The 21,513-nt window shown below is 52.0% G+C and overlaps 9 protein-coding genes across 9 annotated transcripts; 5 read left to right on the top strand and 4 right to left on the bottom strand.

Annotated features, from left to right (window-relative positions):
* The first annotated feature begins 528 nt into the window (after positions 1-528).
* On the top strand, positions 529-1,332 carry P153DRAFT_153298 (uncharacterized protein). Its single transcript, XM_033662209.1, has one exon. It carries the CDS (start codon positions 621-623, stop codon positions 1,269-1,271), a length of 651 nt encoding a protein of 216 aa, XP_033527647.1. The 5' UTR covers positions 529-620; the 3' UTR covers positions 1,272-1,332.
* Positions 1,333-1,839: 507 nt separating this feature from the next.
* On the bottom strand, positions 1,840-5,210 carry P153DRAFT_363474 (Utp21-domain-containing protein). The gene is made up of 3 exons (XM_033667386.1): positions 5,042-5,210; positions 3,168-4,988; positions 1,840-3,115 (listed from the first exon to the last, which is right to left on the bottom strand). The coding sequence occupies exons 1-3, from the start codon at positions 5,144-5,146 to the stop codon at positions 1,919-1,921; spliced, it is 3,123 nt and encodes a 1,040-aa protein (XP_033527646.1). The 5' UTR covers positions 5,147-5,210; the 3' UTR covers positions 1,840-1,918.
* Positions 5,211-5,683: 473 nt separating this feature from the next.
* Positions 5,684-10,698, top strand: P153DRAFT_307898 (uncharacterized protein). The gene is made up of 4 exons (XM_033664679.1): positions 5,684-6,381; positions 6,444-10,134; positions 10,189-10,293; positions 10,356-10,698. Exons 1-4 carry the CDS (start codon positions 5,892-5,894, stop codon positions 10,624-10,626), a joined length of 4,557 nt encoding a protein of 1,518 aa, XP_033527645.1. The 5' UTR covers positions 5,684-5,891; the 3' UTR covers positions 10,627-10,698.
* Positions 10,699-11,073: 375 nt separating this feature from the next.
* Positions 11,074-13,124, top strand: P153DRAFT_363472 (uncharacterized protein). Its single transcript, XM_033667385.1, has 7 exons — positions 11,074-11,428; positions 11,480-11,721; positions 11,779-11,873; positions 11,926-12,285; positions 12,350-12,634; positions 12,687-12,797; positions 12,856-13,124. The coding sequence occupies exons 1-7, from the start codon at positions 11,169-11,171 to the stop codon at positions 13,033-13,035; spliced, it is 1,533 nt and encodes a 510-aa protein (XP_033527644.1). The 5' UTR covers positions 11,074-11,168; the 3' UTR covers positions 13,036-13,124.
* A 228-nt stretch (positions 13,125-13,352) lies between these two features.
* On the bottom strand, positions 13,353-16,088 carry P153DRAFT_307894 (interferon-induced GTP-binding protein Mx2). The gene is made up of 4 exons (XM_033664678.1): positions 15,738-16,088; positions 15,548-15,673; positions 14,139-15,497; positions 13,353-14,082 (listed from the first exon to the last, which is right to left on the bottom strand). Exons 2-4 carry the CDS (start codon positions 15,644-15,646, stop codon positions 13,375-13,377), a joined length of 2,166 nt encoding a protein of 721 aa, XP_033527643.1. The 5' UTR covers positions 15,647-15,673; positions 15,738-16,088; the 3' UTR covers positions 13,353-13,374.
* Positions 16,089-16,389: 301 nt separating this feature from the next.
* On the top strand, positions 16,390-17,782 carry P153DRAFT_331837 (CRAL/TRIO domain-containing protein). The gene is made up of 2 exons (XM_033665483.1): positions 16,390-17,113; positions 17,168-17,782. The coding sequence occupies exons 1-2, from the start codon at positions 16,401-16,403 to the stop codon at positions 17,601-17,603; spliced, it is 1,149 nt and encodes a 382-aa protein (XP_033527642.1). The 5' UTR covers positions 16,390-16,400; the 3' UTR covers positions 17,604-17,782.
* A 342-nt stretch (positions 17,783-18,124) lies between these two features.
* P153DRAFT_153111 (uncharacterized protein) lies at positions 18,125-18,820 on the bottom strand. The gene is made up of 2 exons (XM_033662208.1): positions 18,619-18,820; positions 18,125-18,438 (listed from the first exon to the last, which is right to left on the bottom strand). Exons 1-2 carry the CDS (start codon positions 18,668-18,670, stop codon positions 18,215-18,217), a joined length of 276 nt encoding a protein of 91 aa, XP_033527641.1. The 5' UTR covers positions 18,671-18,820; the 3' UTR covers positions 18,125-18,214.
* Positions 18,821-19,237: 417 nt separating this feature from the next.
* P153DRAFT_353650 (uncharacterized protein) lies at positions 19,238-20,132 on the top strand (the record flags this gene model as incomplete). Its single annotated transcript, XM_033666454.1, has 2 exons — positions 19,238-19,861; positions 19,911-20,132. The coding sequence occupies 2 exons, from the start codon at positions 19,238-19,240 to the stop codon at positions 20,130-20,132; spliced, it is 846 nt and encodes a 281-aa protein (XP_033527640.1).
* A 606-nt stretch (positions 20,133-20,738) lies between these two features.
* Positions 20,739-21,509, bottom strand: P153DRAFT_353649 (uncharacterized protein; the record flags this gene model as incomplete). Its single annotated transcript, XM_033666453.1, has 1 exon — positions 20,739-21,509. One exon carries the CDS (start codon positions 21,507-21,509, stop codon positions 20,739-20,741), a length of 771 nt encoding a protein of 256 aa, XP_033527639.1.
* Between the last annotated feature and the right edge of the window lie 4 nt (positions 21,510-21,513).

Genomic DNA, 21,513 nt, shown 5'->3' with positions numbered 1-21,513 from the left:
CAGCCTGATTTCTACACAACCAGTTTCACATCTAATTGTTCATCCAACAAGAAGAGCATGATATTCGTCTCATAAAGAGCGTCGGACCTATGGTAACACCGTCTCCCCGCCAACACTCTACACTCTGCTGGAGAGGGGCGTCCAAAAGGGCTGAACACACCCCAAAACAGCAAGTCAGCTGCTCGCTCCACAGCCAAATGCTGCCTTGGCGTATCTCGCACAGCCCTATGGTTCCATCGCATCGTACAGACGTTGCACAGCACATCCGCCGCCATGGTGAGCCTGATTCCAACCTTACTGCTGACTCCATAGGGCGTAACGGCTCTCGGGCTTTCGCTAACCCCGCAAAAGCGCGGTCTATACGCGTGTATGCTGTGCGGCAGTGCAAACGAAAGCAATGCTACAATGCGATTCTACATAAGGTTCCCAAACATTGATCGACAGAACGCCTGTTTACTGACTTGGTGGGGCGCCAACATCCACCTTGGTCAACGGCCAAGCTTGAACACGAAATACGCGTATACCAGCCCACCATCAAGCCCGTGTCCCATACATATACAGGTAGGGTACACGCGTATCGCAGATAAATCCATTGCTGCCTTGGGAGCATTCTCGGGTGGATGGTAAGTTGGCAGAACGCGCAGCACATGCGCAACAACACCTCAGCCCGCTTCAGGCCTCCCCATCCATACCTTCCCATCCGCAAAGCCTCACCACCATGCACCGCGATCACATTACCCAAAGTAGCAAGACTCGCGCACCTGCCAACACGTGGGCGAAAAAAACAAAACCACCTTGCCAGCTCGCCAACTCGCCAGCCCCTCCACCCAGCAATCATCTCCCGCACCTTGGAAAATCTCCCAGAAAACGCAATACCGCGACTAACCCGCCACAATCAATCTCGGCAGCCCTACCATACACGGCACCCCAGTCTGCTCTGCATACACACACACCACCCCACCCAACCAACACACAACCAGCTTGAAGAATTTTTTCTGTTGCATGCTATCTATGAAAAAAGAGAAAACGTCAGTCTGCGCACATGCCGCTGCAAGCTTTTTTTTTTCTTTCGCTGCTCGCACATCATATCCGTTCCCGTCTCGTCCCGTGTCTTGTCGTCTCGCTTACCTATCTACTACCTATCTCAGTATTCCGGACCCGTCGGACAGGGCGGGAGTGATTACTCCGAGAGAGCCGAGAGAGCCGAGGACGGTCCGGGTATCAATGGTCTGGGATGTGTGGGTGCACGTGTTTTTGCGGCTGCGAAGTAGGCCGTGGAACGATGGTCTGTGACCGAGCGTGTCCGAAATATCGACGAGATGGTGTGTTGTTGATTGAGCGCGGTACCTCGGGCTCTTGCTCGGGTAACTGGACTACCGAGGATTGAGCTGTGTTATTTTGGGTAAGACGAAACAACTGAGCTTCCAGATTGACGTGATGCAAGTGAAGCTGGGTAGTCGTATACAGGTAATGTTTCAAGTGCACAAGTTTTACAAGGGAATTTGCGTGTAGTTGTCAGGCTGTTGATAGATTTTGCTGCACTTCGATTCCGGATATCTTGACTATTGTAGAGTCTGTTGTGTAGCGGATCGAGGTAGGTAGTCATAGATGTCCTCGTAATGTATGGTTTCCAATCCAATGATACAGTATGTGGGTAGATGGGCAGTGGCTGAGCTAATAGCCGCTATTTAGGGATGTAGCTAATCAGTTTACTTGCTTGGCTATGTCCGTGTTCTGAAAAAATTAAACCAACAGGTAACGTCACGTAGATAATCTCTAAGAGAAGGCAATAAAGTCAAGTGTAGAACTCAGACTCAGTTAGATTTTTCTCAATTCAAGCCTCACACTAGACACCACCCCCAAACGAAGAGATGATAACGTAACACCATCCTTCCCCTAGCCCACAAAATCTCCACCTCTACCTCGCACTCCTAACCCACCCCACAACACCGACACTATACCCGACCAACCCGCCAACCCTCTCCCTCTCCCGCTTAGCCTCCTCCTGCCACTTCCTCAGTCCGCCCACCAACTCCTCCTCCCTAACAATCGTATCCCCATGCAGTCTAAGAAACACGCTCATCCACGCCTGCACGAGTTCATAGTCCCTACGCTCCTGCAAGCGCGCTGTCAGCGCGTCGATGAAAGTGCGGAGCTCCGTGTACGGTTCCCTCGTGTCCAGGGTGCGGATCGCGATATCCGCAGCGGAGGGCGGGAGGGAAGACAGGAAAGTGAGGAGGGGTGTGTATTCGGATGTTTGCGATGCCTGAGCGAGGAGGCGCGTGAATTCGTTTGTGGAGGAAGCAGCTGTGGAGCGCGAGGCGAGCGCGGAACTCGAGATTCGGGATGATGGTTCTTGGTTGAGAGGCGCGAGGGCGGATGTGTCTGCTTGGCCTACGGAGGGTAGGAAGAAGGGCGCTTTTTCAGGCGCTTTGGGTGCTTCTTTTGGCTTGTTGCGCGCGCGGATCACGTCGAGGTGGAGGAGTGTTTGCCAGCGCGATTTGGGGACTAAGCTGAGGGTTGTTATCTTGTCGCTTAGTTGGTCCATGATGGGGACTGTTGTTTCGTCTTCGGCTTCTTCCGTGGGTTCGTCTTCAGCGGCGGCTTCGACGACTGCTACACCACCTTCGCCGGACGCTGTTGGAGCATCAACGGTGGCGATATCGTCTTCGGTGATCTGGCGTGTGGAGACGTGGGTGAAGAGGGTGCGGTTTGTCCAGATGTGCACTCCCACCTCGCCATCTAGACCTGTAGCGAGGAACTCTCCAGACGGGGAGAAGGCAACGGTGTTGCACTTGCTTGGTAGCTTCATGGCGTCGATGAGATGGCCAGTCGGTAGATCCCAAACTCGGACAACGGAGTCGGACGCTGCAGAGATGATCCATCGGCCATCACTCGAGAAAGTGTAGTCGAGTGTCTGCAGCTCAGCGTGAGACCGGGATGCCCACAGCTCTCGGATAAGCTTTTTCGTTTCGATGTCAAGAACCCGTACCGAACCGTCGTCGCAACTCAGTGCTATCAGATCGCTGTTGCGGTGGTAGCGTAGGCTTAGGATCTTGGTCATGGGGTACCAATCGATCTCATGGAGCAAGGAGCCAGTGGTGAAGTCCCAAAACTATAGCCAACGGTTAGCATGCTGATAGACTAGATATGATTTGTGTACTGACCTTGACTTTGCCATCGTCTGAACAACTGATGACCGTGCGATTTAGACCATCCACCGTAAGACCAGTGACAGCTCCCTTGTGTTTCCCTTCACCCCTGCCAAACTTCTTGGAGGCGCCGGTATCTCCACCGAAATCTTCTTCGGCTTGTAGTTGTAGCAACTTGTACTTCTTGGCTTCGGCGGGTGTCAAGCGTGCGGGAAACCTGCGTCGGTGCTGTCCAGATTGCAAGTTGTACATGTCGATGGCGCCACCAGCTGAACCGATCAACGCGAATGTACCGCAGGGTGAGATGGCAACACTCTTGACTTCTGTGCCGTCGCCTGTGTTGAACGCCCATCTCCCTGCGCGTTTTCGCCCCCAGAACCATGTTCTTGCAGTCTTGTCCCCAGCGTGTCCAGTGACGATGCTTTCCCATCCAGTCATGTTGACCTCGGGTGCTTTTTTATCTTGTCCCTTCACCTTGGACGAGTTGTTCCAGATACCTGCTACGCCAGGCATTGCGCCCATGCCACCGTCGCGGTTGAGAGAGCACGCAATGCATGTGATGGCCGGAGCCTTGAGGTCTTCCAACTTGACCTGGTTCTTGGAGCTTTCCGAACCGCCATTGAGGAGACCCATTTTCTTCGCCTTCTTTTGGATCGCGCCCTGGCTGAGTTCTGTGCTTTGTCCGTCTCGGCGCAAACTCCATCCCCACAGACTTCGGTCTCTGCTCGCACTGAGCAGCCACTTCCCGGTGTCGTCAGAGCCGTCCGCGTTTGAAGGGAGGAAGCGAAGGGTCGATACAGGAGCTGCATGTCCACCACGGGAATGCAGAATCCGAGGCGTCGGTGAGAAGGGTGTCTCGTCAAAGATCCAGCTCTTCAAAGTGTTATCCAGCCCGCTCGAGACAATCACTGCCTGACCAGCCAGAAACTCAATCTTGCTGATACCCCCACCAACACCGCCAACTGCAGTCGGAGGAGGGCCATGAGCCCCGCGCAGGGTTCCCATCTTGCGGCCACCTTTGTTGAGGTCCCAAAACGCAATGTCTCCGCTGTCTGTGGTTGCAGTGGCCATGACGCCATCCTCACGACCATCCTCTCCGGCGCCTAGTCCGTCTGTTCGGAAGGAAATAGAGGTTACTGGGAGCTTCTGCGAGCCGCCGGTGTTCAGGCGCATGACTTCCTTGTCCGAGCGGACGTCGTGTAAGACGACTGGGCCTGACTGATATGCGATGGCGAGGAGGGACAGAGCTGGTGTCGGCTGCAGAGCGGTCACGGCGCCGAAGTCTGCGGCGGGAGGGAGGAGCGTATAGAGCAGCTTCCCCGTGCTGAGGTTCCAGATCTCGACCGATCCGTCTTGTCGTCCCACGAAGATCTTGTTGAGGTACGTCGGCATGTTGCAGATGCTGCCCGAGAGGGTGCTCGACGAGGCGCCTTGCAGGGTCGTGTAGTGCTCCAGCGTCTTGGACCTCCAGACTTCAATCTTGGTCGTGCCGCAGCCGACGATCCATTCGCCCATGACCACGAGCTTCGTGATCTTGTCAATGCCACCCCGCGGCACTTCCAGCTCAGCCACCTTCTTTCCACGCTGGAAGACCCAGACGCCGCGTGCCGAGTCGCGCCCATGGCCACCCCAGGCTGCAAAGACGACCTTCTTCCATGCGACTGTCGCGCTAATGTCTTCTGGCGTCTGTGGGCGGGTGATGAAGATGAGGTTTAGCCCGCGCTTCAGGTCATAGGTCTGCAGTGAGCGTCCGACAGAGGTAGTGATCTGGAATGTCGTTTTCCCAAGCGGGATGGATGTGAAGGGGACGTTGGTCGGAGACACCAGCCCAACAGTCTACGGTGAGTCAGTCGGCAGGTTCAAGATCCTGACATGTGGCAGAAGCTCACTCTGAAGGGCGCAAAGATCTTGGACTGGCGAACTAGCTGTGCAGAGCTCTGCTCGCCAACGTCCTGGACCTTTTGGCGTTTCGATACCGGGCCATTGGCAGCCATGTCTGGGAGCTTTTGACCTGCCATGATGGTTGCTGTGGCTATGTCGAAAAGCGGACGAGCGTGGTGCTTCCAGGCGCAAATTGGCAGGCGTCGAGCGTTGCGAAACAAAAAGTTTGCGGAGATGAGATTAGATTAGATCGTCCGCACACGCGCTATCCCGGTGGGGCGACGATCGCTGCAGGGGTGAGTATGCGCCTTGACATATATAAGATGGTAGCTGTCGTGTTACAGATGTGCGTAAACCTGCGCCAGGTTGACAGTGATTATCGTTGGTTGGCAGGGCTCGCATATTACTTACAGATAGTGTGGAGAAGGCTGTCAGGGCACCACAGCCAGTGTCATCACTCGTCTTCGAGTACCCCATCGCCTGCATGGCGTGCAGTCTGTCTATTTCATTAAGGCAGATGCAACCCACTGTCCATGGAGACTGTAGACGCGGGCTTCACCACACCCCAGACCGCATTCGTTTTGCATCTAGCAAGACACGCTCAGCTATTCACATGGTGTGTCTAACGGATCATATGTGCATCCATCCAATGGTAGCTGCACATTTAGAGTGCCGCTATGCCCCATTACCTCCAACTCCATGTCCGTCAGCCTCGGAACCTCACGATAGTAAACGACACGAGGCCATGGAATGCGCTGTGCCGTCGCCTACGTCATGGGCGGCAGAGTCCACTCGCGTGGCGCAAACATAATGCCCTGCAAGTTCCCCCCCACGCGCAACCGCGACTGAAGCCCCATCATGGAGCAGCAGTTGTCCCGCACCATCAGTGGTGAGAGCACCCGCTCATGGCAGCAGCTCTCGACAGCCAGCGGCGCGCCGGCAGCGGGCAGGAAGGCCAAGTCGAGCGAGCCCGAGACGGGTGGTGAGAGCGTGGAGCGAGCGAGCGTGTCCATGCCCCCGCTGGGCTCCAGCGCCATCCGCCAGCTGCCCACTAGACGGCCGTCCAAGGCATCCGAGAGCAGTCTGTTCGAGAGCATGGCCTTCCTCGGCGGGACTGCAGACGAGGATGTTGATTCCACGCCTACCACGCTAGAAGGCTCCCGCGGTGGATATTTCGTCTCAGCAGCGACGATGCCGCCGGATTCGTCCCGACCTCCGCGATCTGACGTCGACGCAGCAGACTCCAAACGGCTTTCCCTCACCTCACTGTACTCGATCGGCTCCGCCATCTACGCAAACTCGCGCGGCCACAACTGGAGCGGACGCAGCTCAATGGCCGAATCGGAAGGTGTGTCGCTCTTTATTTCCCTGTGCACGCAACTTCTTTCTTCAAACACTAACCATAAACAGCAGTGAAGATGGACTCGACCACCGCCACGTCCTCGTTGTCCGTCACAACAAGCAGCCACAATGGGAGTCTCGGGGCCAAGGCCTCGCCGACGCAGGTGCTCTTTTCACCAGAGCAGGCGGCACTCGACCCCATTGCTGAGCCTGGCCTCGACACAAACACCATCACCTCCCCACAACTGGCCCAACCACCCCTCCGTCGCTCGCGAAGCCGCACAACCCAGAGACGCATTAGCGGGAGCCAGGCCACGAGCAGCAGCCCCGCAAGCAGGGAGATGAGGGAGAACAGAAAGCCCACAAAGGGCATTATTGGCGTGTGTGCCCTCGAGTCAAAGGCCCGCAGCAAGCCGGCCCGCAACATCTTCGGCAAGCTCGTCGACGAGTTCGAGGTCAAGATCTTCGGCGACAAGATCATCCTGGACGAGGAGGTGGAGAACTGGCCCGTCTGCGACTTCCTCATCTCCTTCTTCTCGGATGGCTTCCCACTGGACAAGGCCATCGCCTATGCACGCCTGCGCAAGCCCTTCTGCGTCAATGACCTGCCCATGCAACAAGTCCTGTGGGACCGTCGTCTCTGCCTCGGCATCCTGGATAAACTCAACGTGCCTACCCCAAAGCGAATCGAGATCAGTCGAGACGGTGGCCCAACGCTGCCGTCCGCTGAGGTTGCCAAGTCTCTGTTGGATCGCACAGGTGTGAGCCTGCTGGGACCCAGTGACGGTACCGGCGGTGGCCTCCCTCCACCAAAGAGTATCGAGCTCATCGATGACGGAAACAGCATTCGCGTTGACGGTGTCACGCTTACAAAGCCCTTCGTTGAGAAGCCAGTCAGCGGTGAAGACCACAACATCAACATCTACTTTCACAAGAAGGACGGCGGTGGTGGACGGAAGCTGTTCAGGAAGATCAACAACAAGAGTTCTGAGAGAGACGACACTCTCGATGTGCCTAGATCTATTCTCGAGCCTGGAAGCAGCTACATCTACGAGCAGTTCTTGCAGGTGGAGAATGCCGAAGACGTCAAAGCTTACACTGTCGGTCCAAACTTCTGTCACGCCGAGACGCGGAAATCGCCAGTCGTCGATGGCCTTGTCAAGCGTAACCCTAGTGGTAAGGAAGTTCGTTACGTGACCAAGCTCAACGAAGCAGAAGCGGCTATCGCGTCTAGAATCTCAGAAGGTTTCGGCCAGCGAGTCTGCGGCTTCGACCTCCTCCGTGCTGGAGACCAGAGTTACGTCATCGACGTCAACGGATGGAGCTTCGTCAAAGACAACGGTGACTACTACGACAAGGCGGCCACTATTCTCAAAGACATGTTTCTTAAGGAGATCGAGCGCAAGCAACGAAAAGACGCGGCACAACCTGCCACCGCTAACCCACAAGATGGCCCGGAGAAATCCACGGCAACTTCGAGAAAGAGCATGTCCAACCATCGCCAGGCACTAAAGGGGTTGTTCAAGAGTCCCAGTATGTCTAGAATGGCCAATTCTGCCCACCCTCCCCATATGCGTCATCCAAGCACTACTACGCCCAATTCACCTGATACTTCACTAAGCACAACTCCTATCACAGCTTCGCCCGGTGTCGAAAAGTCCAACCCCATATCAATCATGAGTCCTCCGACAGTCGGTACGATCCCGGACGTGTCGCAATCCGAGCCAGACCTTAGACTTCCACCCGCTCTGAAAGACCCAGATCTGCTTCACGAAGAGGAGGCCTCTATGTCGGATGAACAAGTAATCATACCGCCTCCGGCCTCGAAAGCGCAGTGGAAGCTCAAAGGTGTCGTGTCTGTGACTCGACACGCCGACCGTACCCCAAAGCAGAAGTTCAAGTACACGTTTCACTCAAAACCATTCGTCGATCTACTCAAAGGACACCAAGCCGAAGTACTGCTGATTGGCGAGGCAGCGTTACAAAGTGTCAGCGATGCGGTCAAGGTTGCCATGGACGAGGGACTTGAAGATATGAAAAAGCTTCGGGATCTGCAACTCTACCTGAACAAAAAGGGAGCCTGGCCTGGAACTAAGGTACAGATTAAACCCATGTTTCGTAAGAGGAGAAAAGAAGAACTCTTACCTGGAGAGACGATGCCTGAAGACTCTCCCGAGATCCACAAACTAGACTCAAAAACCGAAGACGTGCAAACATCGGCGCCCGATGACAGCAACGACCCGGACTCTGAGCGGTTGAAGAATAGAAGTGATTCCATGTCAGGTATCACTTTGTCACGCATCACTGCGCAAGACAACAACATGGTGCTTGATAAATTGCAACTTATCATCAAATGGGGTGGGGAGCCCACACACTCTGCGCGTCACCAAACACAGGACATGGGCGCCAACTTCCGCAACGATCTGTTGCTGATGAACCGTGACGTACTTGATGATGTTCACATCTTCAGTAGCTCGGAGCGACGGGTGACCACAAGTGCACAGATTTTCGGGGCGTCCTTCCTCGAAAAAGACCAATACCCAGCTGAGCACATCCATGTACGCAAGGACCTTTTGGATGACTCCAATGCCGCAAAGGATGTCATGGACAAAGTCAAGAAGAGGCTCAAGACCCTGTTGCGTGCAGGTGACAAAGCCCCGCCACAGTTCGCATGGCCAAAGGACACTCCCGAACCATATATCGTTGTCAGACAGGTGGTAGACCTGATGAAGTTCCACCAGCGCGTGATGAACCACAACTTCAAGAAGATCGAAACTGAAGCCATATCCTCTCTCAGCGCATTGGCATCACCTCCTGGAGGCCCGGCCGCGCCAGGCGTGTCGCAATACACCAACGTCAACCACATACAGTCGCGCTGGTGCTGTAATGAGGGACCAGAGCTGTTCAAGGAGCGTTGGGAGAAGCTTTTCAAAGAGTTTGCAGATGCAGACAAGGTCGACCCTAGTAAGATTTCTGAGCTCTACGACTCAATGAAGTTCGATGCTCTCCACAATCGAGGGTTCCTTGAATGGGTCTTTACCCCAGACGCTACTTTCGTTGACGAGGAAGCAATTGTGGATACCCCAAAGCAGACAACGCCTGACAATGCGTCCACAAAATCTGCACCGGCCCCCTCTGAGGCGCAAATTAAGGCAGACGCAAAGGAGCAGAATACAGCAAAACAGCCTGATCGTAGTAGTATCTCACAACGAATGGGTTTCCGACGCATGTCTGAGATTGCTACCAGAGTAATCCCAGCACCTCCGTCTTATGTGAACGATTCCTACTTCAAGTTGTACACTGGTGTGGGCAATGCCTCTTCCAAACCACAGACGGATGCACGACTGGTGAAACTTCGCGAGATGTACCACCTCTGCAAAGTGTTGTTCGACTACATTGGCCCGCAGGAGTATGGTATCGAAAGCGAAGAGAAGCTGGAAATTGGTCTGCTCACGTCACTTCCATTGCTAAAGGAGATTGTCGGAGATCTCGAGGAGCTTCAGGCGTCTGACACCCCGAAGTGCTTCTTCTATTTCACCAAAGAGTCACACATCTACACTTTGCTGAACTGCGTTCTTGAAGGCGGTATCAAGACCAAGATCGAACGCAACGCCATTCCAGAACTCGACTACTTATCGCAGATCAACTTCGAGCTGTACGAATCGGAGAACGCGAGTACGGACGAGCAGTCGAATACGTTCAACTACAGCATTCGCATCACGCTTTCTCCGGGTTGCCATGCTTTTGCTCCACTTGATGTGTACGTACCGTCTTTGAATCCATATCAGGTGTGGCAATACTAACAATTCCATAGGCAACTCGACTCGCGCCATATGATTGGCTTCTCGACTCGACGTGGTCTCACGGCACATCAAAACTGGAAGGAAGTTCTCGAGACCCTTCGCGCCAAATTCCATACGTAGGTCCATATCTTTACAAGCCCATTTGGGATTTGTGTCACGATACTAACACCTTTCCCAGTGTCAAACTTCCCAAGTCCTTCGTCGCCATCGACCTCAGCGAGAAAGTACCAGATGCACTTGAGCGAAGGAGCAACGGCAATGGCAAGGGTAAAGACAACGAGAAGGAGAGCGAACGAGGCAGATCCGAAGAGAGGAAAGAGGACAACGCACCACGTGTGGGAGTGGAAAGCAACAAAGAGATTGGAGACGTTGCCTCAGAACTGAAGGAGGATAGTATTCCACCTACTGAGTTACCTCCACCGGCGTTGGATACTCAGTCGGTGTCCTAACTTAGAGGGTACATGGACATTGGGAGGATGGTTGTGAACTTATTGCTTTGGTCTATTTACATGGGAGGGGGGAAGGCATAGGTGGTCCGGCGTTGTCTTATCCACGCCGTTATGAAATGCATCTTTATCAACTTATGGAACTGTGTGGGCTTATTTGAACCTGTGTTGTACTGCTGATTAGTGACGAGGCTTCTGTCTCTAATCGTTGTAAGGACAAGCTCGCGTCCGGCATATGCACCAGTAAAGCGGCTTATGCTTATAGTCAGTAATTCTCAGGGCGCACAAGTTTCACGCAAAGTTTACCTGGGGTTGTTCGAGGTTGCGCCCCTGCTTGGTTCCCGGTACTTGATGAACCGAGAGGCGACCTACACAGTCAGCCTCCCCAGCCCCTGAAATGGAGCTAGGCAGTCGACAGCGCTTCCTAAGCGCCACTTGCAGTAGACATCAACTTCTTGTTGCATTACATCTGGGCACTTTTGGAAGGAATGTAACTCATAAAAGCGAGCTAATACTCGCAAAAATTAACTGTTCGAGATACAATTATGGGGACAATTCTAGTCGACAGCCCGTTTTACCTTACGCCCGTTGCGCAACACGACGCGCCATTACAAGACTCGCCTACTTTTCTCTCCTCAGAAAGCAGAGCCATTGACATATTGTACCGTAAGGTGGATGAAAAATACCGCATATCTTACCGGGCAGACCAAGTGAAAACCGCTCAAGAACTCTGCGATATACTTGAGCGAACGCTAGTAAGTAGTACGACGCCAATGCCTGGGACACACTCCCTGGATCGTATTTAGTAAGTTAGACGGAGACACTAGTTTAACAGCGAACTTGACTGACCTGATAGCTGCGAGAACAACTGGCCGTTTGCACGAAGCGTTCTGTGCAGAAGATTCGTCAAAGGCCTTTTTAACAGCCCAAGCGCTCAGCCTCAGCCTCAGCCTCAGCCTCTCCCTCTGAAAGCTCAGGAGGATCGGGCGTTGATGAACTTCCAGATGTTTCTCAATAGCTCAGCTAGACGGAAGGAGCTGGAGTTTTCGTACTTTGGCTTGGGGTGCACTTCGAACAGTGTTGTGATGTTGGGGAAACGTGAGTGTCTTCGACATTGTACATAGCTTGATGGTTGAACCTGATACTTCGTTTTAGAACGGCTTCTGTACCTCTTTGGATTTGACTGGGTTGCGGTGCCTCAGGGATCGGATGACCAGAATGCTCATCTGAAGATACTCAAGACTGCTTCAGTATGTGACACTATGTAACTTAGCATGCAACAAGTACTCAATGTTTCTACAGGGGAAAAAGTTCATCGTACGACGGAGAACATGTGTCGCAAGTATCTTAAAGATGAAGACGACAGAAGCCTTGACAAAAACGCCATTTTTCCCATCATCTTGGGCTTCAGACACCACGCTACTTCACCGCCGAACCCTCATTTTGTTCAACGAGTTCCACTCCTCCAGCGATGGAATAGCGTTCCAGAACTGGCTTACAGACCCCGAGCTGTGGCATGTCTCCAGCGACTCAAACACATGCGAGGATAACGAGGCAACAGCAGCTCTGTTCACCTATCGGCTTACCTGCAAGATCTGGGAGAGAGTGGTGCAAGACTGGAAAAACGTTATCGATCGATGTTCGGAACATATACGTGCCTCCGTGAGTCTCTTCGCAAAGTCTTTTAGAATGACAATGGACAAGACAGGGCTAACGCCAATCGTAGGAGCTTAGAGTCCTCGACAAGGATATCGATATCGACAGTCTCCAAGAACTCGCGCAGGACACATGGCGAGATACACTCGATTGGTCGACGCTGTGCCAACTGATGGTCATCCAAAGGAGATGTATATTGGACGCGCAAGATTACTTAAATCAGCTTTCCAAAGCAGCAGGCGCTCAAACGACATCCGAAGAGGCAAATTTGGCTAGGTTTGTCGAAGACCTGGAAGAGATGAAGATCATCCTGTCGGAAAACTTTCCGAAGCGTGGACAGAGTATTTCGGATCTGGTGCGTATAATCTGCTTCCAAAATCTCTACGGCTTGCTCTAATCCGGTTTAGGTGTTCAACATCATCGGCGTACGCAATGCGCAGGCCGCAGAACGTTACAGCAAGGAAGTAGGCGCTGTGACTTGGATTACGTTTATATTCTTCCCGCTGATCGCCGTATCGGTACGTATAAACCATCCAGTCATCAAGTATAGTTAGCTAACCTGTGGTAACTACAAAGGGTATGTTCGGGATGAATGTCGATCTGTTAGCTGACAATCCGCCGATCAAATGGTACTTCATCATTGCGATTCCTGCTACGTCTCTGGTTCTCATTGTTGCGATTTTGATCCGAAGCAGGAAATGGATCAGGATGAGGTTGAGTAGACCGAGAAGGAAGGTTACCAAGGGGAGTGGGTAAACCTGAACAAACTCCAAGCGATATGCTTGGTTGAGAAGCGGTTTATGGCAAGGTATGAGTAAGAGTGCTTCAGTCATAAGATTTTGTAGTAACTTTTAGTGGATAGCAGAGGAGAGTTTTGCGTCTGTTTGGATTTAGGTGAACATCGCTCGAGGAGCAACATATAGTACTGGTAAACCGATAGCGCATGACGATATGGTGACAAACGTTTTGCGTCATATTGAAATAGACTAGACCAAAGAGCATGTTATCGAGTGGCATAGAATACATTGGACAAATGAGACTCTATCCACCAACATCTAGTCTACCTACCAAAACCCCAGTTCGACTTGCGCCATCTCATCCTCGCAGCAATTTCAACGCGGCCTCCAAACTTCCAATCTCAGATTCCAGCATCAATCGCCGATCCCTGGTTTCCACATCTTCTCCAGCAATTGTCTCAAGCTGATCAGCATCAAGACCCATGATCAGCTCAGGGGAGAATATCTTCAGTGGGCTCTGCTCTCCGTCCAGGAGGAAGTGGGCGATGGCCTGTCTGCATACGGTGTCTACGAATCGCTTTCTCGAGACCTTGTAGTAGCTGGCTAGAACATCGAGTATGTCCTCTTGTACCTGCTGCATGTTGTCCTTGTCTACTACCAAACCTTGCAAGCTGGTTATGGGGAAGGCTTTTTGTGTAGATGAACTGTTGTGGGAGGTATAGTAGGTCACAGCTTTGCCATCAAGAGCCGTCTCCAATCGACGTTGTCGCTTCTTCTGCACTTCTGAGTTGAAGTAATGGTTGTACGTTGACGGTCTCCCATGCCGCTCGATCTGCAGCAAGAACTGAGCTTGTTCCATTGCGCGGATGTAAGTCTTGCGGAGCTCGTCGATGAGAAGTGTGTTCCATACTTGGTCTCGAACTTGCTTATCAGGACAGATACGCGCGAGAAGCGTGAAGATGTAGTTGTGCACCAGAGTAATGGCTTTTCCGACATGTGCGAGAACGAGTGGCTCCCATTTTTCGGTTTGCTCTTTGAAGGTGACGGCAAGAATCGATCCTGAGAACTAGTTACATCAAAGTTAGGCTGTGTTCAATCTTGGGCAGACAGGGTAGACTTTACCGTTCCTAACTCAGATCCACGATTTTGCTGATAAACCTGCTTGATATGTTCCATCGTACCAGAGGAAGTATCCCCAAAGGACATGGGCTGTGGGCAATGGTACTCTTCCAGCTCGACGATATCATGAAGTTCTGGGTACTCTTGCGCAAGGATTCTGAAGGAAGTGACCCAGCTGTCTTCAGCATCGTCGTCGTCATCATCATCATCGTTAGAGGGTGAGGTCTCCCGTTTGTGCCCTTTTTCCCAAAATTCATTCGCGAACATCTCGTTCATCTCCGTGATAGCTGTGATCAACTTCAACTTGTTGTCTTCTAGGAAGACGTGTTCGCTATCGTAGTAGCCGTTCAAGGCACATTGAGTGACCGCTTGGAATTTGGACCCCAGTTTCCCAAGGTATAGTCTCTGAGAGTTTTGATCCATGCGAGACGGTCCAATAATCTCTAGTTCCGTCCGACACCGATCTAGTTGCCTCTTGACATCCGATTTGACATTCGGAAACTCTCTCTTCGATATGGTCATCAAAAGATCGCTAAGGCGTATCTTCAACGATGCGATGCCACATCTTCCCGATGCCACCACTGGTTTCCATGTAGAACTACTGAAGAAGGCCTTCTCCTGCGCAAGTCGGTCTTGGAGGGTAGAGCTTTGGTCATCCGCACTACGATTCTTCACGACGCAATAACCTAGTCGCAGCTTGTTCTGTCTACCCAGGACGAGGCCTTTGATCGCGTCTTGAGTCGCATTCTCAGTCGCCAGGTCGGGTTTGGTGAGTACTCCCATCGTTCGGATGCCCTCTGGGTCTGCATTCTCGGCCATCTTCAAAATCTCTTGGGTTGAGATATCGACATTCGAAGGCAGGACGGCAAGGATGATAGTTCGACTGTTCTGCATGTAAGACTCAACCATGTTCCGAACCAAAGTCACGTCATTGTCCGTGGTGAGTGGTGGCGAAGGGACGCGGAAGATACCAGGCACATCGATGATCGTGAAGTGCTCCTGTTCAGGCCCATTGATCTCAATCTTGAGGATGTCTTCGCTGAAAGCCTGCAGGCTCGAATCTGCCTCGTCGGCTGTCATCTTGATCCCCATTGCTCGGTTCGCTTCTTTGATGATCTCAACGAGGATCTCGTTAGTGAGGTCTGGTATAGTGCGTTTGAAAGAACGCAGTCTATCCTGTACCGCCGCATCTGCGCCCGGCCGAGGAATGATAGATATCAAGACTTTGGGCTCAAGCTCGCGACGACAAGAGATCTGGGTAGCATATCGGGTACAAAGACCAGGAGCTTGAGGAAACGAAAACCCGGTGAGGCTCTCAAGGACTGAACTCTTGCCAGATGACTGATCTCCGACAACAACAAGCTATGAAGTGTTAGCATGGCATGCGGGAAATATATAATCAGTACGTATACCTGCGGTAGTTCCAAAGACCTAACGTTAAGCTCACGTAACTTGTCGATTTTGTTGAGAAGAGTCTGGTTTGCTAAACCTGGTCGCACGTTTTCGGTCATAATGCCAGAGTTGCCTGGTACTGTTGACTGTTGTGTTAGAGAATTGGGATCAGCTCTGCAAGAATTAGATGCTAAAGTACTTGTCACTTACAGCAGTTTGTGTCAAGAGACAAACTTAATTCCATGGGTTTCTACTGATTGTTTGGCAGTTTGAGTATGCATTGACAAAGGAAAGTAGGTCAGTCTCGTCGAGCTTGTTTCCATCTATTCCGCTCCATTCTTCCTGGCTCTTGACCGTTCGTGGTATCACGAAGATGTTACTGGGACACATAGTTTGAGGCTTTGTTTGACCTCATCTGGTGTTTGCCTAGAAATTGTCTTGCACATTTGTCTTCGACGTTATGATCCAACTTATCGTCCACAGGCAAAAAATATTGCCAGCTGGATTTTTCCGCTCATGATCGTCGTCGTTCGAATTAGTAACAAAACAATTTGAACGATCAATATCCATGAAGTTCGATGTGACGATGGAGCATACAATTGAGTATCTGCATGGACCAGCCGCAAACCTTGAGAAAGGTCGTAATCACATGCCAATGCAGGACATTTCACAACCTAATAGTGGAGATAGCTCATTTGCTGTCCTGAAACTCGACCGTAAACATTCACATATGTGATCATCACGTGATGGCGCGCACGATAAGTTATCGGAAAAGTCACGCCATGATCGCCGACTGTTATATTTGATCATTTCCACGCCGCAACCGTGTTCGGAGAATTTCTTGCATTCGATCTATCTCCTACGCTAAACACAATGGCTACAAAGCTTGAGGAAACTAACCTAGCGCCAGTTGAGGGCGCAGGTCTGTCCGGCGGTTCAAGTGCCGAGAAGCAGGTACCCGAGAGCGAGGCTGTTATCGAGTCCACGCGACTGGACCCTATCGCAGATGAGAAGAAGGTGGACGACGCGACCGCCGGTGTAGCTGATCTCTCAGTCGACGAAAAGCCAGTGGACGAAGAGAAAACAGAAGCAGCGGCTGCTGTTGTCGTAACACCCACTGCAGACAACACTCCTGCACCCGTCCTCGACAGCACTCCTGCGGCACCCACTGCGCCCGCAAGTACCGACCCTACCTGGCCCGAGACTGCGCCTGACCACCCCCTCACGCTCTTCTACGCTGCCTTCGAAGCCCTCGTCAAAGAAGCATCCCACGCCGAAGTCTACGGCATCGAGCTCTCCACCTCGAACCCGTTCCACACAAAGCTCGTGCTGCAGAAGTTCCTCCGCGCTAACCAGAACGACCTCGAGAAAGCGAAACAGCAACTTCTCGAGACGTTAAAGTGGAGGAAAGAATTCGATCCCGTCAAAGCCGCATCAGACAGCTATGAAAAGAGCAAGTTCGACGGATTGGGATACATCATCGAAGTTGGAGGCGTCCCAGGGAGCGACAACGTGAAGGATGTTGTGACGTTCAATGTGTACGGCGCTGTCAAGGACAACAAGGCGACATTCGGGGATCTTGACGCGTAAGTTACAGGATCACGTGGAAAGACGTACATCGCTGACTGATCGTGCTACAGCTTCCTCCGCTGGCGTGTCGGTCTCATGGAGAAGTCTGTCCAGCACCTCTCCCTCGCGTCCGCTACGCAACCCATTCCGAACTTTGGCGAGGGCGCGGATCCCTACCAGGGCTTCCAGGTGCACGACTACCTCCAAGTTTCGTTCTTGCGCCAGGATCCTCTCGTCAAGGCCGCGACCAAGAAGACCATCGAGGTGCTCGGCCGCTACTACCCGGAAACTCTCTCACGCAAGTTCTTTGTCAATGTGCCCGTCATCATGGGCTGGTTGTACAACGCCATGAAACTTGTTATTGCCAAGGAGACGGTTAAGAAGTTCACGGTCCTGAGCTATGGCAACCAATTGGCTACTTCCCTGGGCCAGGGCGTCCCTAAGGAGTATGGAGGCACGACTGCTGAGTTGAAGGAAGTGGGTGAGGGCATGACGTTCACAGAGTGAAGAGGTCATTGTGTGAGCGAGGAAGGGGAGACGGTTGAAGAACATGTTGAAGAGAGGGGAAGTGTGTAATGGCAGGAGATAATACCCGGCGTATCTATGGAATGAGCAGTTCCAGTGCTTCCTTTTGGAAGAACTTTTCAGCGTTTGCTTTAGATAGTTTCAATACATTCCACTCAGAGTTTTAAAGAGCAACTGTGCGCAACATTTGACTTGCAGAATTTGCGATGCACAGGATATGAGTTGGCTTTAGAGGCCATGTATCACGGAAGTGGTAAACCGACACGAAGCATAATAAAGAATATGGTCACGTCATGACCAACAAAGAAAACATGGAGCATGATGAAAGATTGGTACCCAATAATCTATTAAACAAATACAGGAAAGATTGCACGACCATATAAAAGTACCACAAGATAGCCCAACCACCAGCATGGAACCTACCTTTTCTGCGACTCGACACTTTTCAGGACCATGTCCAGCTCTCGTCGGTACGTTCCAAGAACTCCAACATCGGTTGAATCCGGATAACGAGCAGGTGATGCTCACAAGTAAGCAGATAGCTCCGATCAAACCATGTTGTGAGAGTACAACAAAAGCCTGCTTTGCGCCAGTCAGTAAAGTCCGGCTAGAGTTTGCAAAAGCAAAAGAGTAGTGAAAGCAATCAGAAGAAAGATGAAAAGCGTTATAGTTGTCAGCATTAGGGCAAGCCCTTCCGCGTTAGCATGGAGTATAATTGTAGCATCATTGCGAGGTATGAAAGAAGTTGACAGTACGTACCATGGCAAACTCAGCTGTTCGTTCGACAGAGTTAGCGGTACATAGAGTGATCTGATAACTAGTATCTGAGACAGTTAGTAACCGTCAACTGCAATGCGAACGACTGCGAAAGCATGGAAGTAAAGATTCAGGTAATCGAACTAGTTATTTTGCTCCCCATTGATAGGTCGGTATTTGATAGTACATAAGGTTGCTCATCATTGGATAAGAAAGGATATGGGCAAGCAGGCAAACTAACCTGTTGAAACCGATCGCAACTCAACGGACCCAGCCACCACGACCGTATGCATGTATTGAGCTCAAGGTTGCCGACGAACGATGGCTTGCAAATTCGGACACAGTATAAGCTGCGTCAGGTGGGGTCCGTCGAGTTACGATGAGTGTGGGAGTGCAGAAAACGACCGCGGCTTCTCGCCCACGACGTATACTGCATCGCGATTGCAACAACCAGCGCAGAGCTTGGTGAATCCTAGAAGCTTGTGATGGTTAGCCAAAGTTCTCCAAAAGTACTTGAAGAAGCGATTTGGGACAAGTTGAAGAAATCAGTAATCTCGTTTGGCTTGAGTGGTCGGATCACCATTATAGGTATGATAGGGGCGACACGAATGTTCATCATGATACAACTGGGAGTAGAGAAGGAGTTGACTTACCAAAAGCGCGTTGTGGTGTTGCAGAAGAAAGCGCAGAAGCTCGAAGTTTTATGATGGCGATCCTTGCCTAGCGCCGGGGCCCATGGTTTCGCCGAGTACCGGTATCCGTGCGCTATGGCCTCCATTCGAGCTTCTGCTCTGCAATCAACAAGCTCCCCCGAACGCCTCAGGCAGCTATTTACACTTTCCAACTCATCGCTATCCACCATGGCCGATTTCGCAAACTTTGTCAAGGACGCGCGCGAGAAGAAGAAGAACGAATCGCTTGCACAGGAGTTTCTAGGACGAGGCCGGAAAGCTCAAGCATCCGGCGCCGGCTTAGGCAGGTCGCAACGAGAAACATCAGAGAAGCCCACGCTGCTGAGTCGTATAAGCGGTGCCGGCGTACAGAAACAACGCTCGTCGTCTGCGAAACCTGCTGGTGCCGCCGCCAACATCGACGGCAAATGGCAGCACGACCTCCACAAGTTGAACAACCCAAACGGCCCGCCAGGGAAGAGACCCAATCGTACCACAACTGCGCAGATCGACCGCAATAGCAGGACATACGACAAGTTTGCTTCGGTGCTGAACAACAACGCGAGCGCGCGCAACAATGACGCGCCTGGGTTCAGCATCAGGGGTGTTGCGAACGGAGGGCCCTATACCGTCATTGCGAGCAACTTTGCGCCAGGAACGACAGCGGCAGACATTGAAGCTGTCATGATGCCTGTTGGAGGAGAGACGTTGGGGTGCAGACTGATTTCTGCAGCGCCAACAGTCATGGTGGAGCTCCAGTTCGTGGACAAACAAGGTGCTGAGAATGTCATTGCGACATTCAACAACCAGAAGGTTCGTACCTGTTCAGTCCATAACCTGAATGCAACTGACTCTCGAACAGGCCGACGGCAGGCTACTTTACGTATACATGAAAGAAACACCAGCAAGCAACGCGATGGCTCACTCCCGACCCCGGCCAGCACGCCCTGCGCAAACATTCGATGACATGGAGGTGGATACAAATGGCGCCGCCGCTCGCAACGGCAGCTTCCAGGACGGGCGATTTGGATTTAGCGAAGGCAGCCAGAGAGACCCGCCTCGTGGACCTCGCAGACGATACTAGGTGTCTCAACAGGAGGATATACTTCTTTCAATAATTCTTATGCACGATACCCATCTCATGAACGGCGACAACAAGCGATATCTCTGGTCGTGTCATAGTCTCGCAAACACGCACTGATGATTGCATTCAGTCGCGATTCGATTCATAGCTGCATGAGCGAGCAGTCAGTCTACGGGGAATGCAGGAACAAGATAACTATATGCATATGGAAGTGATGCGGTTAGGGAATTGACAAAAGCAAGGTCAATCACGGGTATGTTGTGATGCTTGAATGACGCAACATAACTTGGTAGGTAATACAGCAGTTGTCTTTGGACACGTCTCGAGCAATACAAGCGCATCCTGCATCAATGGACGTGAGATCAGACATTGGGTGAAAGAAATGCCATGTTGTCGCAAGCGAAAGAGACACCCCTCAAGAACACAAGCAACATTCGGGAGCGAACTAGTCAATTTCAGAGGTTGCAATAAACCTGGCTATCTGGATATCTCATACAAAAAACCGACCAACCCTGACGCAGGATAATCATACAGGTCGCTCAAAAGGAAATGGAATCGTCAATCGTGAACCAAAAAAACCATGATCCTCTCTCATATACTCCCAACTTAAGATGTGGGAGCAGCGGCAGAAGCGTACGACTGGTCACCGGCCTTCTCGTTGGTAGAGCTCGTGGGCTTCTCCGATCCCTCGGCGCTGGACTTGCTACCCTGATCCGTCTTCTTGAGATTGGCCAGGTGGCGGGCTTCGTTGTGGACATCCATGACAGTCTTGTTGCCTTGGTCGTAGAAAGCCCTTAGCTTCTGGCCGGTTGGTGTGGTGGAAGCTTTCTCAAAGTATGTGGTCAAGCTGTTCCAGCCAGCGAATGCCTTATTTGTGAGACCAAGCTTGGCGTCAACGGCCTGCGCCTTCTGTGAAGCCTGAGTCTTCGAGTCGAAGTTCTGGAGGGCTTGTGTGAACTTGGTGCTGTAGCCGTTTTGCTTGTCGGCAGCAAGGGCAGACTCGATGGCCTTGTCGGAGAGGACGTAGCCGTGGGCGAGGTACTCGGCGAAGATACGTGCGCGTGGCTTCTGCTCTTGCTCAATGTTCTGGTCGCCATCCTTAGCCTCCTCAGCCGAGGTAGCGTTGTCACCGGCAATCTCGTCGATGGACTTGGTTGAGCTGACTTGGACGGAGTTGGGGCCTAGTTGTGTGTTGTCGAGCAACAGCGCAGTCTTCGCGGCGGCGGTCTTCTCGAAGGTGACGGATGCAGACTGTGTGTCGTCGCCTGTTGACTTTACGCTGAGAGACTGGATCTTGCCACAGAAACTGAAGAAAGACTTGATCTCATCCTCGCTCGTCTTCGTGCTGATGTTCTCGACGTTGACTGTGCTGGCCATTGTG

Source organism: Dothidotthia symphoricarpi (genome assembly GCF_010015815.1).
Source record: "Dothidotthia symphoricarpi CBS 119687 unplaced genomic scaffold P153scaffold_3, whole genome shotgun sequence".
Taxonomy (NCBI): Eukaryota; Fungi; Ascomycota; class Dothideomycetes; order Pleosporales; family Dothidotthiaceae; genus Dothidotthia; species Dothidotthia symphoricarpi.
The sequence above is the reverse complement of the archived record's forward strand: the minus strand, read 5'-3'. Positions and strand labels throughout refer to the sequence as shown.